Source organism: Bipolaris maydis (genome assembly GCF_028858645.1).
Source record: "Bipolaris maydis strain C4 unplaced genomic scaffold PSV08scaffold_1, whole genome shotgun sequence".
Classification (NCBI taxonomy): domain Eukaryota; kingdom Fungi; phylum Ascomycota; class Dothideomycetes; order Pleosporales; family Pleosporaceae; genus Bipolaris; species Bipolaris maydis.
In genome coordinates this window covers 1,799,522-1,815,613 of record NW_027093857.1, presented here as the reverse complement: position 1 = coordinate 1,815,613, position 16,092 = coordinate 1,799,522, and the positions used below count along the sequence as shown (strand labels likewise).

Sequence of the window (16,092 nt, the reverse complement as noted above, 5' to 3'; positions counted from 1 at the left end):
TTACAGAGGCCTTTGTCCCCGCTCCGCCATCGTATTGAGAGCTGCATATCCGATGGAGACAGATGTACCGAGGATGGAGATCCTCATTTGTCTGCTAGCTCCTATGAATTCTTCCGCTCTACGAATCCTTGTTCCTCAATTCCACTCATTCCTTTGCACCATTTATTATCGGACTGCATCACTTCTGCTTTGGCTTCATATACACCGGTCTTGACCAAGATATCGCCTTCTTAAACTTTCAAGACACTTATTGGATCAAGATGGTGATTTTCAAGTCAAAGCAACCACCTATCGATCGTACGTAACCCAGAACCGCGTATGTGTTGAAGACCGACGCATTGAGTAACAAACATAGTACCTACAAACTTGACGGACTGGGATTGGCTCTTCGATTCACCTTACTCTCCAATCAACAACTGTCCACCCAGCGAGCTTGCCGGCTTCCAAAATGCCATCACTAAAGAACGTGTAAACTGGGCTGATGTAAAGAAGTACTCTACATACATTTCTACAACTTTAGTTAAGAAGTACAATCTCAAAGAAGGCGATACGGTGGCTCTTTTTAGCCAGAATACAGTATGGTATCCGGTAGCAATGTTTGCTGGGCTCCGTGTGGGTGCAAAAATCAGCGGTGCAAGCCCAGCCTACAACGTTGAGGAGATGACATTTGCACTCAAGACCGCGGATGCAAAGTTCCTGATGACTACTCCTGGAAGCATGGAAATTGCATCGGCGAGCGCAAAGGCTTCAGGAATACCGCAATCAAACATCTTCCTTCTCGAAGGCGAGCTGCCCGGTTACACCACGGTCCAAGATTTGATCCGCGTGGGAAAATCATATGGCGAGTCTGGACAGACAGCTGCTTTCAAAATCCCTCTTGGGAAGAAAAACAAGGATGTTTGTGGCTTCCTTTCCTTCTCATCTGGAACGACTGGATTGCCAAAAGCTGTTATGATCAGTCACCAGAACGTTATAGCGCAGTGTCTGCAAGTGCAGCAGTTGACACCAGAAACGCAGAAGAAGGTCATGGCTGTACTTCCGCTCTTCCACATTACAGGCTTGGTTCATCAGATGCACTTACCGATTCTCATCAATGCAGAAGTTGTCATGCTTCCACAGTTTTCAATGGAGAAAATGCTAGACGTCATTGTCGAATACCAGTTGAAGGAGCTTCTACTGGTACCCCCAATTATCATCCGGCTAGTCCGCGACCCGCTGGTAGACAAGTACGATCTCAGCCACGTTGTTCGCTTTTCTTCCGGCGCTGCTCCGCTTTCTGAAGAGATCATTCATCAGCTGCAGAAGAAATTCCCGAATACAGGCTTCAAGCAAGGCTATGGAATGACTGAATCCTGCTCTTGCATTACTGCTCATCCGCCTGATAAGTACGATTACAAGTATGCCCACTCTGGAGGCGCCATAGTTGCTTCTACCGAGGTCAAAATCATCAAGGACGACGGGACGGAGGGAGATGTTGGCGAGGATGGTGAAGTGCTTGCTCGCGGACCCCAGGTAGTGATGGGATACCTCAACAACGAAAAGGCTACCCGGGAAACATTTGACGCAGACGGCTTTTTACACACGGGCGATCGCGGATCTATCAGCGAGGAAGGCATGATTTACATCTCTGACCGCATCAAAGAACTCATCAAAGTCAAGGGCATCGGCGTTGCTCCAGCCGAGCTAGAAGACTTGCTTCTTGGTCACCCTAAAGTCGAGGATGTTGCTGTCATGAGCATAAAAGACGACTACTCGGGAGAGCTGCCAAAAGCTTACGTAGTGCTCAAGCCTGGCATACAGGAGAGTACGGCGGTAGGTAAAGAAATCATCGCTTTCGTCAAGGAGAAGAAGGTTAGGTACAAATGGGTCAAGGAGGTTGAGTTTATTAGTGAGATACCGAAGAGTCCTTCTGGAAAGATTTTGAGAAGAGTGTTGCGCGACAAGGAAAAGGATGGCAAGTTTGGCCTTGTTGTTAGAGACGAGGTCAAGGCTAGATTGTAGATTAGAAAGTCAGATATAGTTCTGGGGTAATCTGATGGATGAGATCAACCCTTTTATAGGAAGGTTCGAACTATGTGCTTGCTCAATCGTCTGGTCCGTCCGCGGGGCCGGTGCCTGGCTTCATCGAGGGACAGCACGGATCACGGCAACACTGTTGTATATCGCGTTTGGTTATCATATACCCGGTACGCGCCGCCATTCGATTGGGAACTCTGGTGTAAAGTATCGAAAGCCTCCGCGTCAGCAAATGCATGATAGCAGGAGACACCCCGGGTAGTGGCAAAAGCACTACCGCAATGCAGAAAAGGCTCCGGGTATTAGTCGGAGAGGCGCAAGAGAAAGACCGATTTACGGAACGCTAATCGACGCGCTTGTCACCCATCAGGAAGGAGAACGTATGGGTTTAAGCTTTTTTGGTCCTCGGCATCAAGGACTTGTCGAAAGCTTATCTCTTTCACCAATAATAACTACACGTGCGGTCTAATGCTGTCCCTCCGTTCGGCGCGGCACAAGGCGCGCCACTGGCTCAGTGTGCATACGCTTCCATCCCATGCCGGAACGTATGTATAATAGGCCGTCCTTGCTACCTAGCATCCAATACTGGTATCCAAATGCCTCTAACAATGCGATATCTTACATTTAGTGCAATCGTAGCACTCATCGCTTCAGCTTCAGCTTGCGAGGGCGACCACAGTTGCTATGGGGCGCTAAAAGACGATGTTGTTCTGACTAGGAATGTCCGCCGAATGCAACCCGACGCACAAAATGCGACCACGACTCCAAGAGGCCCTCTGGAATGGGGCCAGATCAACTTTCTGCATACCACCGACACCCATGGTTGGCTCGAGGGGCATATCAAGGAACAAAACTACGGCGCCGACTGGGGCGACTACGTCAGCTTCACAAAACACATGAGGCAGAAAGCTCGTAAACTTGGAGTTGATCTGCTTCTAGTCGACACAGGGGTTAGTGTCTGCTATAAAGGCCCTGGGGACGAGGCGGGCTGCACGTACGCGGAGAAAAAAAAATGTAACCTTGCTAACGCTGGAGTAGGACTTGCATGATGGGGCCGGGCTTAGCGATGCGACGACGCCCAACGGCAAGGTCTCGAATGTGATCTTTGAAAATGTCGACTATGATATATTGACTATCGGTAATCACGAGCTTTATGTCACTGAGATTGCCTACGAGACTTTTAGCGGCTTTGCCAAAGCATATGGCGACAGGTATCTTACTAGCAATGTCCAAATCATTAACCCAGCCACCGGCCAATTTGAGTATATCGGGGCTCAATATCGTTATTTCACTACTGAACAGGGTACGACAAAAGAGACATGACTTTGAGAAACAAGCTAATTGTTTGTAGGTCTCCGCATCATGGCTTTTGGTGTGCTTTTTGACTTTACTGGCAACAGCAATGTTTCCAAGGTCATTAAAGCTGCGGATATGGTTAAAGAGGAATGGTTTCAGCAAGCTGTTAATTTCAGCAAGCCAGTTGATTTGTTCGTGGTCACTGGTCACAATCCTGTACGAACCAATGTCTCCACTAGCACTATGGGAACTGTGTTCAAGGCCATTCGAAGCATCAAGAAAGATGTGCCAATTCAATTTTTCGGAGGCCATACGCACATTCGCGACTTTGCAGTCTATGATGAAAAAGCCACCGGCCTTGAGTCTGGTAAGTGATACCCAATTTCACTGACTGCATTGACCTGACAAATCGCCCAGGTCGTTACTGCGAGACTCTAGGGTGGCTCGCAATGTCTGGTATCAAGTCATCCACTGGCAAAGCACCAAGCAACCCCAAAGGTGTACCAAACCCATCTCGCGTCGCATCATCGCAAGTCACCATTGAAAAGTCTGCTTTTAACAATCCAGTTCGCTATGCACGGAGGTACCTTGATTGGAACCGGAACACTTTCGCATACCATGCCGAGGGAAGCCAGCCGTACACTTCATTCAACACCCCTGAAGGCCTCAAAATCTCGTCAGAAATTACTTCCGCTCGAACTAAGCTCAATTTGACTAATCTCTACGGTTGCGCACCGGAAACATACTGCCAATACTGTAAGCCGTTTTTGGCTGAAGGTAACATCTTCAAGCTTCTCCAAACCGCACTAGCTACGACCGTCGTGAACGAGACCCGAAAAGATATTCCTCGACTGATCATAATCAATACCGGTAGCGTCCGCTTCGATCTTGCCCAAGGGCCTTTCACGTACGACGACTCCTTCATCGTTTCCCCATTCACAGATGCTTTCCAATACATTCCAAATGTGCCCTACGAACAGGCATCGCAGGTCCTCGATATCCTTAATGCTGGTCCCTTTCAGAAGAAGAAGCGAAACCTTGAGACATCCGATTTTGGATTCAGTCCCGTCCTTGCAGACCGCGATACATGTATCGACCCGCCACTCACCCACAGCTATGAGGGCCGTACCCGTCGCTCAAAGCAAGGCGGTCGGCTAATCCGCCGTCAATCTACTGCTCTCACACCCGGATACACCACAACGGATGATTTCGGCACCGACGGAGACGATACCGTGCACTCGCCCATCCCCAACTACCCTCAACCCAACGATCTCCAAGCCAACGCATCTTTCCCGCTTGACGGCTCCATGCCAAACAGCGTCGATCTCATCTTCTTAGATTTCATCGCAGATTACATTATCAGTGCTCTCAATCAACCACAAGTCGGTGGCAACTTCTCGCTGGACCAAGTCGAGTACTATCTCGATAAGACGTTCACGACGAACAGCTATTTGCCTGCATATGCAAAGATTGCGTGGCAGAAGAATGTGCCTAATTGTCCCGTAGGCAAAGGAATCGGTACGTCGTAAGGAGAAAGAGTGAAGTGATCTGGGCAGCGGACGGAGTACACAGAAGGGGAGGGGTATTTAATGGTATCTGCAATGTAGAAAACGAAACTGACGGTAACGAATAAGCTGGGGTAGAGTGTAAATACTGTACTAAGACATAAATTCGAGTTTTCGGTGCGTAGTTCAATCAAACCTACGTAACGGCGTTTCTTGTCAGGAGATGCACGTTTTTACTAGCTTTCGAAACCTCTAACTCTTGTTAACTTTGGTTATTCTGAGATGATGGGAATCTCCTTCTTAAACTAGCACGGGTTACGTTAGCCGATGCTAAAATTTGCTTAGCATTCACACTATCTAGACTGGCTGGCATTGGGTAGCCGGATGAGCTAGGAAAGTAGGTAACAGCGTGTGTTCGCTGAAACAATAGTTTAAGCCCAATACGATCTTGGCAATGAATTTATATCGTCTATTATTTGAGCATCTAAGAAGCCAAATCCTTGATTTTTATGCGCGGGCTGAAGGTCAGTATATGTCTTTTTACATGTATCCTTTTGTTGCTTTGCATATTGCGCCTAGGTGATGGCTTCGTGCCTTGTATAGTCGCTCTCGCTCCCCATCGCATATTCAACTTGTTCAATTTTTTTGTTTTCATTTGATTCATGTGTTCAATATCCTCTCAGCTTGCACTGTGTATGGAGCAATGTACTTCAGACTCGGCAGAATTCCTGCCGCGGCTGGCCTGCGCCTTCTACTTACGTGCGTAGTACGTAGTGTAGTATGCATCCCATAAACGCACAGACCATATCACAGGCAGACATTCAGCCCCAGCCTTCCTCAACTTTGGCCATCAGGGGGTTTTTCTGATTGCCTCAACCTCTCTCGATGATATATACAATCAAGAGAACCGTTCTTGTCTTACAATTTTTTGCTGCTCTGTTTCCGATAACATGGAGAATGCAACACTTGTCTTTGGTGTTGGTCAAGGAGCTGTAATCCTCTTCTCGGCAGCGCGACAATGAATTCGTTACTTGTCGAGTATTGTTTTCTTCATAAAATACTATGGGATTAGTGGATTGGTATTATGCTTCTTCGGTAACCGCGACATGTGGCGCATTCAAGTACAGGTCTTATGAAGCACGAGCGACATCGACGCCATGAACTTCCGAAAGTCAGCGCAGGAGGAATGCAGCATAATAGCTGTGGCTGTGCGTACATGTGTTCGGTCCCGGGAAGCTAGGTACCAGGAACTGACTACTAGCCTTTTAGAGCACTATTCTAGCACAGATTGCTATTACGGCACTCTCTTTGGAAAACCTTGACCGAACACCCTGGGTTGCCCGAGGGTTCTTTACCTTCAGCCTCGTCTCATCAATCATCGCTGTTTACTACGCCACAAGACAGTACTGTCATCTGGGCAGATTCATTTATGCCAATGACGTACGGGCATGGATTCGTGGGCACAGTATTTTGGATGGGGATCTATACCCACGCAAGGCATTGGCAGTTGCTCATTTTAACAGCGACTCAGCCTTTCGAGTAGTGGGAGCAGATGTACCTTCGGTTGCCTCAGTTTTGACTATTGCAGCCCCTACTATGCTTCTCAACGCTTCTCTTAACGCTTTCCTCTTGGGACTTGGCATCTACCTTGGCTTCGTTTGGACATGGGATCTGAACGAAACTGCGGGGGCATCAAGCAGTCGAGCAGTATTCATTATATATATGGTTGATTTGGTGGTATGCTACTGGGTCTACGCAATATCTAACGTTATTGTAGCCGACCAGAGCTACGTCAGCGAAGCAGAGTTGCTAGGAGAGAAAGATGCTCTTCAATCTTTCTTTGGGCTACGGAACAAAGATGAGGAAAGTGCAGGAGGTAGTAGGAGGCCTTCTGCCGCTCAACATGTTTCCTCTCAAGAAGTACCATCCGGCACGACGGGAAGGGCAAGCACATCTACAACACCACCTGGAGAACCATATCAAGAACAAACAAATGAAAGCAATGCCACTAAGAGCCTATCTGTTGAGGGAGAGCTTGTGCGAGTTCTCCAAGAAGCAGCCAGACTCCGCACAGAGTCTGCCAAATTTGATGAGCGTATGGCTCAACTTCTGGAGAAACTTGCAAAAGGTAGTGAAGAGTAGTTATGGTCCAATATGAAGAGAAGGTCCGTTTTCATCCTCATGTGTGTCTGATAGCCTTGGCAGGTGATGGAATTACTTCAAGTCTACGGCTTTGTATGTATACGTATGTCGTTGGTTCGTATAAGAGAGTATGGATTTATAATGAATCTGATGGTAGTGTTATGTGGCATTAGAACATCAATGGTTTCAATGTCCGGCTCAGCCTCGGTGTGGATTACAAATGACGTGTGTGGGGTCGGCGTTGTGCCCCTCCGACAGGGTCCCTGACAAAAAAGTTCGCCGCCAAAGGCGCAAATTGGCATTTCTAAGCAACGCAAGACGAAGACTCATATATAATCTTCTAGGGTACACAGAGAGGCCAGCAAGATACACTCCCCACCCCACCGATTAAAAGCAAAAAAAGTCTGCGCAATGGCTGTTCCCAACCCCACTTCAAATCAGCCCCAGCACGAGGAGGAGGATATCGATGTACACGATGTGGACAATACAATCGACGCCGATGAGGCAGAGGAGATTCTGGAAGATGACGGCGATGTACCCATGGAATCGGACGATGATGACGAGGAAGGACGCCAGGAGGCCGAGATGGAAATCAATCTACAGAACGACTCAGTTGCGCATTTTGACCAGCACAAGGACAGCATCTTCTGCATAGCGCAGCACCCGGTAAACCGCGATATCATCGCCACAGGAGGCGGCGACGATGTAGGCTACATCATTGATGTGTCGGCAGCAGCAGCAGCAGCGCAACCGAGCAGCGACGGCCAACCCACCGAGCGCGAAGGGTTGAAGAGCATATTCACACTAGACGGACACACAGACTCAGTCAATGCTATCGCCTTTACTGCGCCCAAAGGCCAGTTTGTGGCTACTGCAGGTCTAGATGGCAGGCTGCGTGTGTGGCAGGGAGTGCCTGACGGCAAGAAATGGAAGTTCCTAGCCGAAGCACAAGAGGTGGAGGAAATCAACTGGCTAGTCTCGAACCCTTCGCCCGACCACCCCAACGTGGTGGCGCTTGGAGCCAACGATGGTTCAGTATGGGTGTACCAGATCAGCACAGACAAGGGCAACGAGCTACAAGTCCTGCAAGCATACTATCTTCATACCGAGTCGTGCACAGCCGGTACATGGTCGCCTGACGGCGCATTGCTTGCGACCATCTCTGAAGACTCGAGTCTATATGTCTGGGACGTGTTTGGTGATGCAGCATCACAAGGTCTGACTGCGACAACCGACTCGCAAGCTGTTGTCGGTCTCACAGGCAACGACGAGCGCTTCCGCGTTGAGGGTGGTCTCTACTCTGTCGGCATCGCACCATCAGGTGCATTCGTGGCTGTTGGTGGTCCTGAAGGTCAGATCCGCATCGTTGGCTTGCCCCGTCTTTCTCTCGCCGGAGCGGCACAAGCATCAACATCATCTGGCGGAGGAGGCGCAAAGAACAAAGCTGGAGGTGGCAAGCAAGCTGGTGCTAAAGGAGGCGCATCATCGTCCGGTCAGGCTGGACAAATCCTGGCTAGTTTGCAGGCAGGAAGTGACAACGTTGAATGTCTGAGCTTCTCTACGGCACCACTTACGCTCATGGCTGCCGGTAACGTGGACGGTTCCATTACTCTGTTTGATACCGCACATCGCTTTGCGGTTCGAAGGCGGATAGAAGACGCGCACGCAGACGAAGAGTCACCACAAGCCGTTGTCAAGCTGGAGTTTGTTGCAAAGGAAGGACCGGGAGGATGGTTGTTGACCAGCGCGGGATACGATGGTGTTTTGAGGCGCTGGGATACACGGGGCGGAACCGCCGCGGCTGGCAAGGGTCTCGTGGGCGAGTGGAGGGGACACAGGGGTGGAGGTGAGGGGGGTGGTATAATGGGTTTTGTTCAAGGAGATGGTGAGGCGGTTGTCACAGCTGGTGACGACCACGTCGCACTCGTCTTCAAGACGCCTCTCTCCGGATGAACGGGGGGGTTTTTTTTATTGGCGTCTGATACGAGAAACGTTGAGACGAACAAAACTTTGCATTGTACAGTATCAAAGACGAAAGATGAATTTGTTGTTGGGCTGTGTTGCCTCATACCAAGCACGCCCCCAACCCCTCCAACGTGAGCAAACACACAAACGTCCATGAGTGAAGGCCATCAGCCAGTTGTTTTGTCGCAGCACCGGTTAAATCCCCACCATCATCAACACCTTTTGCGCAAACTTGCTCGATTGGGATGGTTCTCGGTGCCATGTTAGTGGTTAGGGCCCATGGCTGCTATCGGACCGCGCTCCTCAGCATTCTCATTGGGCCCATGTCACCACACGTGGCTCCAGAGATCCGATACATGTCGGAGCTGATTGTTTTTACTTTTTTTTCTTCTTTTGCCCATGTCACCCGCTGCTACATGGGGTTTCAGAACTTCTTGGTGGGTGTTACTCAATGCTTGAACAGTGTCTTTTGGGAGGGGGAGGGGAACCGAAGGCTAGTTGCGTACAAGGGATTCGAACATGACGAGACGTATGGCCTGAATGAGGTGCTTGCAGCCAGGCAGCCTCAATGCATCATCGCCGTCTCGACATGGATGAAGATCAGGATGAGAGGAATCACGATATGATGCGTCTTTTGCCCTGCAAATCTCTTTTCTCCCTTTGTCTCCACTATTACGGCCTCTTTACAGGTTATATCCATCTCTTCGCAGCAAACGCCACCAAGGTCATTTGCGATCCACAGGTACCGTACCCCCATATTGTTATCTTGGGCATACACCTGGGGGCAGTCAGAAAGTCGATATGATCGCCACTCTCTCTTTCTGGCTACCTTGATGCTATTGGATGCGGCTCAAATGGCCGAAGGTTTGTTGTTTCCCAAGTCGTGGTACCATACCAACCCCCTTGTTTCCGCGGCCCCTCCTCCCTCCCTTCCCTTTCCTTGTTGCAAAACATGACAGAGCCGTTGCGGCCACCGGCATCAGACAGGCCCCGAAGCCAAAAAAAATGGTACACAGCTATCTCAAACGCGTGAGTCTGTAGCGCCGTTGCGGGTCTCCCCAGAATCTGGCCAGACTGACGTCACATCGTCTGATAGCCCACAATTCAGTTGCATACCGTCAATCCATCTCCTTCCCTCTCTCTTGAACCTTTTCTGCTTACGTATGCGCAGTTTCCCCACTTATTCCCTTTTGGCTTCGTAAGTGATCCTCAGGGTCTTCGCAGCTGTGTGCGAGTGTGACCTTGCTTTCCCGCCCAACCACTACAACACCAGGCATGCGGCCTAGAGAAAGGTTGAGCCGGGTTCCTCCCCGATTGGAACAAGAGAAAGAGAAGGCCCGAGAGGTTACATAAGTGACATGGTGGGCGCCTAAGCACAGGCGGTTCACTCGGTATCAGATTTGGACATGGGGTTTCTGGTTGGGCAGCATGGGATAGTGGGGGGATTGGAATTGGCCGTTATGCAAGTGTGGGTGAGAGAGAGAGTGCCCATGATGCAGCCTTTGGACAAAGGTCGTTGGCTATCAGGCAAAGTTCGCCGCAGCCTATCACACGTCGCCCGCTTACTTGGATTTGCCGGCCCCGACGTTTTTTTCCCTTTCCTGTTCTTGCTCCCGCGACCTTGCGGTGTTCTGTTCCGTGGTCCAGAACCAGACGTTGGGTCCCGCTATTCTGTTACGCACGCGCTTGCGGACCCGGATATGACAGGCATGGCTTGGCTAGGCAGCTCCAAAAGTGGGCCTTTACAAGACAATCATTTGGAGTAGATTGGGGTTTTTCCGCGGGCACTTCTGCACGGGAACGCTACGCCCGCTGTCTACCATGATACGTTGCAAGGCCCCTGGTCACAACTCAGCACGCGCTACATGCTTTTGCGATTGCGCAAAGAAGAACCATGGTACTCACATAGAGCACAGAACATGCTGTCAGCCACCTAGCTTGGAGATTTCGATTCGACATGCATAGGAGATAACACTAAGACGACTCAAAGGCTTTGGCGTTGCACTTACCGCAGCCGCCTTATGCATTCCCTCAGCTTACCCTTACGTAAGTATGCACGTATTTTGGGGAACATCCCCCCTCGTTTGCCAACGTAGCCTCCGTTCCCACACGTTTGGTAGACGGGCAGGCGTACCGAGCTGGTCCTTTACCCGTCATGGTAGCAAAGTCACCGATGTCGTTCCTGAAGTACGTCATCTCCCATATTCCACTTTCCTATTTTCTCTTCCTTTTCCCTTGCAAAAAAAGAATTACTCGCCTGAGGAATCTCTCCGAGTGGGTCATGATGAACACATCCGAGCAAGGGGGTTGTTCACAAGAGGAAGAGAGGAAGCAGTAGATACCTTTCTAGTGGGACCCATGTCGGTTGATCGACCTTGGCTGAGTACTGTAAACCCGAGTCCAGCGAACAAGAAATTCATCACACAATTGAGTCTCTGCTTAGCGATCGGGACAATATGCCGCAGCCATTAGCAGATTGCCGACTGTCGATTTCGAGGCGAGTACAGGTGTAATTAGTCCCCGCTTTGCGCAAGACCGTTGCGTGTGTAAGTGTAGTGTAAGAGTATGTATCCTTTGGCCTTGAATTTTTCTCAAAGAAGAATGACCAGGGACATGCTCAAAAAGTGTATAGTCAAAACATAAGAGAGAGAAAGAACCGGAGAGAAAGAAAAAGAAGCTTCAATTCCATGATCAAACAACCCCTCCATTGAGGAACAAAGAAACCGTTAGAAGAAAACTACGGACTCCAACACACCAAGCACATGTGTCATTGATTGGTCTCATTGGGGCTCTCCTGCATATAGTAGCCTCCCCCGCAATTCTTAGAGGCGAAGCGAGAGAGAGAGAGAGAGAAACAGAGAGTGACATACCCTCCCTGCCCCATCGTGTCCTGTGGAAATAAGAAAACAAAAACAAAAAAAATGGTCACACACTTGTCATAGTAGACCACTTTGGCCAAATTTCTCTCGTATAGCTACGCAATGTATACATAGTAAGTACCAAGAAGGGAAGGTGGAAAGCGAGGGTTTATGGTGGAAGGGAGAGGGGACCCTCTGTTTGTTCGGACGAGTTCTCCATTAGCCAATAAGGATGATGGGTTGTTGCGTCATCTTGCCTGTCAAAATCTCCAAAAAAGGGTCAACGGGGGCGGGGGGAAGGGGGAGGGTGGGAAAGAGAAGTGGAGAAGGGGTCTGGTTGGTGGCAGGTGTGATGAGTGACACATGGGCAACGACAAAAATATGTGGGGACGCGCGAAAGATTAAGGTTATTGCATGCTTGCTGCGCGCCAAAGCGGGGACTAGGCTTAGCTGTTGTTTTTTTTGGGATTGACGCAAGCAGTGGGCATTGGTTACAGGTAAAGGGTCTGTCTAGGGCGGAAAGTTCCGAGCAGCCAAAAGTGTGGTGTGGACAAGTCAGAGAGCAAGAGCAAAGTGCGTGTGAGTGATTGCGTATGTGCATGTAACATATATGCCATTGTGACTATCTAAAGAAAAGAGCGATGATCGTCATCAATAGCTCTTTTTTTGGGAGGTTTGTATGTATGTATGCTAATCATACAGTCGGATATGCATTAGTCAAACGCCTTTTTCGCAGCCATGGCTCAAACGCCAGTTCGTCAGTCATCGGTGCTGTCCGCCGGAGTCTCCAGCCGTGGCCAATCATGCGGGGCATATGTAGAAGGATCAACAAAGACAAGAAAAATAATACAGCTTTTTTGATTGCTCAAAGCACGGCAAAAACCCGGGGTATCGTAAGAATTGTGGAAAGAGAAGTAGAAGCGGCGACAATCGCTGACGTGCTCGCGTACCAGAAAGCGGGTCCAAAGCGGACGCAACGGTATTGCGCCAGATGTAGAAGGGTCTTGATAGCAAGGGCAGCTGAGCTGGCTTTCTACATTCCCATATCATCCATGTCCTCGTCGGTAAAGTCCTTGAGTAGCTCGAGCCCACCGAGATCGTCGGTATCTGCTGAAGTCATCGAGGTCATACTGCGCTCACGGGTATGCTGGCCAGTGAGGTGGGAGACGGAAATAGCGGGGCTTTGGTGGGGGCTCTTGGGATGTGATATTGAGTGGCGCATCTCTGACGCAGGAACTTCCATACCAAGAAGGCCACCAGCACATCGGGCGAGGTATTCGTCAACAGCCCAGAAGCCACAGCCGGCGTGACGCAAGACTTCATTCTTGAGACTGAGGACCTCTTCGCGGAGCAGGGCAACGTTTTCCTTGAGCATCTTGTTCTTTGCGGAGAATTCTCGGGCTCGGCCTTCGAGACTGTTGATGTACTCCTTTTTGCGCTGCCTGCACTTGTGTGCAGCGACGCGGTTCTTCTCGAGATGATTCTGGCGAGCCGATGAGACTTGGAAGGGATAGCCGTCAGCGGTGTAGGCCTCGACCATTTGGGGCTGAGATTTGGGCCTACCCCGCTTGCGCTTGGGTGGCTGCGGGTTGGCTTCAACGGTTTCTTGCTGAGGTGGTACAGGTGCACTTGGCAGCATTGCAGCATCCTGATTGGTAAGCGTCTGCCTGGTGGTACGACGTCGCTTTGGTGAAGGCTCTTCTGGCGGGGTCATTTGCAGTGAGGCGGGTTCCTTTTTGGGCCAAGGCGTCGTCTCATTACGAAGCTGCTCGACAGGGATGGAACTTTCGCGGTCATGGCGAAGAGGGTGAGTGGGAGAGTATTCCTCGGGTGGAGTGACTTGGCCATACCGCTCCAGGGCAGCGTGAGTGAGGAGGGAAGGAGGAATGGAGAAGGCTTGTGTGGGCATTGTAGCAGTGTTGCTAAAGGCCGTGGACCACTTGTCATGGTGTTGATTGCTCATGCCTGGTGGATGGAGGGCAGTGAAGGCATCGCCAGCCCAGTCAAGATGGGGCTGCTGGATCTCCGTCATGGCGAAGGGCAATTGCTGTTGTGTAGAGTGTATGTGTGTGTGTGTGTGTGTGTGTGTGTGTGTGAAGGGCAGCAGTGTTGTGGAGTAAGGTGCTGCGGGAGGGGCAAGTTGAGTTGAATTGAGTGCTTGGGAAGACGGGTAGTTATACGTGCTGGTTATGGAAGGAGCAGGCAAGGACAGGCTCGGGAGAAAAGGCCGTGGCGATGATGTCGGCAGAGCAGGCTGTGGGGGAGTCGGAGGGGCAGGGAGTAGACAAAGGGTACAGCCAAAAGGCGACGGAGCCGGGGCGAGGGACTGATATGGGAATTGGACAATTGGGGGGTTTGGTAACATGCGGAACTTGCGAAAGCGATAGCAGGGGGACTTGGTGCTGTTTGCACCGGGCCGGGGCATGATTGGGTGTCTGTGCGGCGGGTGACGTAGCGGGAGAGGGCGATCGACGATGCCGGGGGCCATCGCGATTGCCAGTCGCCACGCCTGCGACGCCTGCGACACCTGCGACTGCCCCGAAGCCGGTTCCTCTCGGCACCGCGCGCCTCTGCCTGCCCTCTGTGGCTGCCCTGCCTGCCTGTGCTGTGGCTTGTCACCACCACCACACACCACATGCTTACCTAAGGCAGCCAGGCAGCCAGGCAGCCAATTCACCCGCAGAGTGCCATTGACGTCTCCCCGCACACTGCAGTCACAGTGTCCACGGCATATGTGCACATTCATCCATGCAGCACGAGGACACCTATGCACTCTACCACAGTGCAACCCCCCCTCCCCATTCATCTCCAGACACGGTGGCCCCCCTCCCCCAGCTTCCGCGGAACACCGCACGCACACACGCACACGCACACACCTGCCTTGCTCACTGTGGTCGAGGCCAGAGCAGCGCGCCCTCTGCCCTCTGCCCTGCACAATGGGCCAATACAGCCCGGCCATCCTGCCGCTGCTCTCGGCCCGTCAATTCCTCACTACTGCTGCCCGTGTCCGCCTCCTGCTCACCACGCGTCTCTGCCCAAGGTTTGGCGCCACCAATCTCACTTGTCCTCGCGGCAGGCCAACTAGAGTACAACGGGTGAAGACACGGCACGCACATGGTCCACTAGAGAGAGAGGGGCTCCACGCTACCTCTGCTCCACACACACATACTCTCTCTCTCTCACCCATGCCCACTGTAACACCAAGTGCCTGCTATGCCCAACATGTTTGGTGCGCCCATTGTGCATGTGCTTAGGCCTGAAATATACCACCCTGCTACGTCCATGCTCGACTTTAAACGCACTCGCCTACCCCTTCGCTTCGCAGCATCAGTCTGGACAAACTGCGCGCCGCGGGCAGTGAAAAAAGCCATCCTTTTGCTGCACAAGAAAAAGGCGCACGGCACCACCACCGACATTAAGCGGAATCCCGTTCGCAATCCGTGACCTTGATAAGTGCATTCACACAACACTGCGCTTGCAAGCGATCGGCCACGCCCATGTGCTAGGGCTGTAGGTTGTGCCAATTGATAGCCGAGGTCAAAGTCCCATCGCCGGGCAGGTGGCGGGATCGGGAGGGGCTGATCGAAAAGTTGGGCGGCCACCATGGGAAAGTGGGCAAAATCCCATTCTGTGCTTGCAAATCCGATCGCAGCCCTCGTGCGCTTACCGCCTCCGCCCCCCGTCCACATTGCATCACCGCGCATTGCACGCGGGAAAGAAAAAACGGCAACCCCACCTGCATCCAGCCATCCCACCGCTACTCCAACCTACGAACTGGTCCCAAGTAAATTGGACAAAGGGTAGCACAAGGTCACGTCTGCCTCCATGTCAGCCACGTTGCTGGCCTGTACGCGACCTGCACGACCTCTGATGTAGGCGTCATATATCTACGTGTTTGCATCTTCTTGCCTGATTCCGATACTCTCACAGCCAAGAGCCACGAGACAGTCGCCCCATGCCGTAGCCTGGCAGAGGGCATTGTGAAGCTATGCTGGGAAAAGAAAATCTTCGGCCGTTGCTCCTGCTCCTTCCACCGAACCAGCATCCACAAAATACCTCCGAGGTAGCTCCGTCACCCGCACCTTCCCCGCCACCCTGATACTCCACTCTGCTCTACTCTACTCTACTCTAAACATGCCTAAGAAGTCTATCACTTAGTTTGCCACAATTGCACTCACGCTCTCCCTCCACTGTACGCTTGTTGAGATTGCTCCAAGTTCTTTCCATTCAACACGCACAATACCCGCAACTACGTCTGCCCATGTTCCCCAATGGCGCTGCGGCACATAATTGGTGGCGGAAGTGGAACA

General features: G+C 51.3%; 5 protein-coding genes across 5 annotated transcripts; 4 read left to right on the top strand and 1 right to left on the bottom strand.

The window, feature by feature from the left end:
* Positions 1-60: 60 nt before the first annotated feature.
* Positions 61-2,180, top strand: PSV08DRAFT_358062 (uncharacterized protein). Its single transcript, XM_014222858.1, has 2 exons — positions 61-297; positions 356-2,180. Exons 1-2 carry the CDS (start codon positions 261-263, stop codon positions 1,999-2,001), a joined length of 1,683 nt encoding a protein of 560 aa, XP_014078333.1. The 5' UTR covers positions 61-260; the 3' UTR covers positions 2,002-2,180.
* A 567-nt stretch (positions 2,181-2,747) lies between these two features.
* On the top strand, positions 2,748-4,841 carry PSV08DRAFT_169059 (Metallo-dependent phosphatase-like protein; the record flags this gene model as incomplete). The annotated part of the gene is made up of 4 exons (XM_014222857.1): positions 2,748-2,966; positions 3,055-3,319; positions 3,368-3,679; positions 3,730-4,841. 4 exons carry the CDS (start codon positions 2,748-2,750, stop codon positions 4,839-4,841), a joined length of 1,908 nt encoding a protein of 635 aa, XP_014078332.1.
* Positions 4,842-5,974: 1,133 nt separating this feature from the next.
* On the top strand, positions 5,975-6,959 carry PSV08DRAFT_358060 (uncharacterized protein; the record flags this gene model as incomplete). The annotated part of the gene is made up of 2 exons (XM_014222856.1): positions 5,975-6,025; positions 6,087-6,959. The coding sequence occupies 2 exons, from the start codon at positions 5,975-5,977 to the stop codon at positions 6,957-6,959; spliced, it is 924 nt and encodes a 307-aa protein (XP_014078331.1).
* A 411-nt stretch (positions 6,960-7,370) lies between these two features.
* PSV08DRAFT_213737 (WD40-repeat-containing domain protein) lies at positions 7,371-9,061 on the top strand (the record flags this gene model as incomplete). Its single annotated transcript, XM_014222855.2, has 1 exon — positions 7,371-9,061. The coding sequence occupies one exon, from the start codon at positions 7,371-7,373 to the stop codon at positions 8,910-8,912; it is 1,542 nt and encodes a 513-aa protein (XP_014078330.1). The 3' UTR covers positions 8,913-9,061.
* A 3,307-nt stretch (positions 9,062-12,368) lies between these two features.
* Positions 12,369-13,814, bottom strand: PSV08DRAFT_358058 (uncharacterized protein; the record flags this gene model as incomplete). Its single annotated transcript, XM_014222853.2, has 1 exon — positions 12,369-13,814. The coding sequence occupies one exon, from the start codon at positions 13,812-13,814 to the stop codon at positions 12,816-12,818; it is 999 nt and encodes a 332-aa protein (XP_014078328.2). The 3' UTR covers positions 12,369-12,815.
* Between the last annotated feature and the right edge of the window lie 2,278 nt (positions 13,815-16,092).

Excerpts from the sequence above, each read along its gene's own strand:
- PSV08DRAFT_358062 (XM_014222858.1), top strand. The coding sequence starts at position 261 with ATGGTGATTTTCAAGTCAAAGCAACCACCTATCGATC. Across the intron at positions 298-355 it reads AAAGCAACCACCTATCGATC|TACCTACAAACTTGACGGAC; the intron begins GTACGTAACCCA and ends TAACAAACATAG.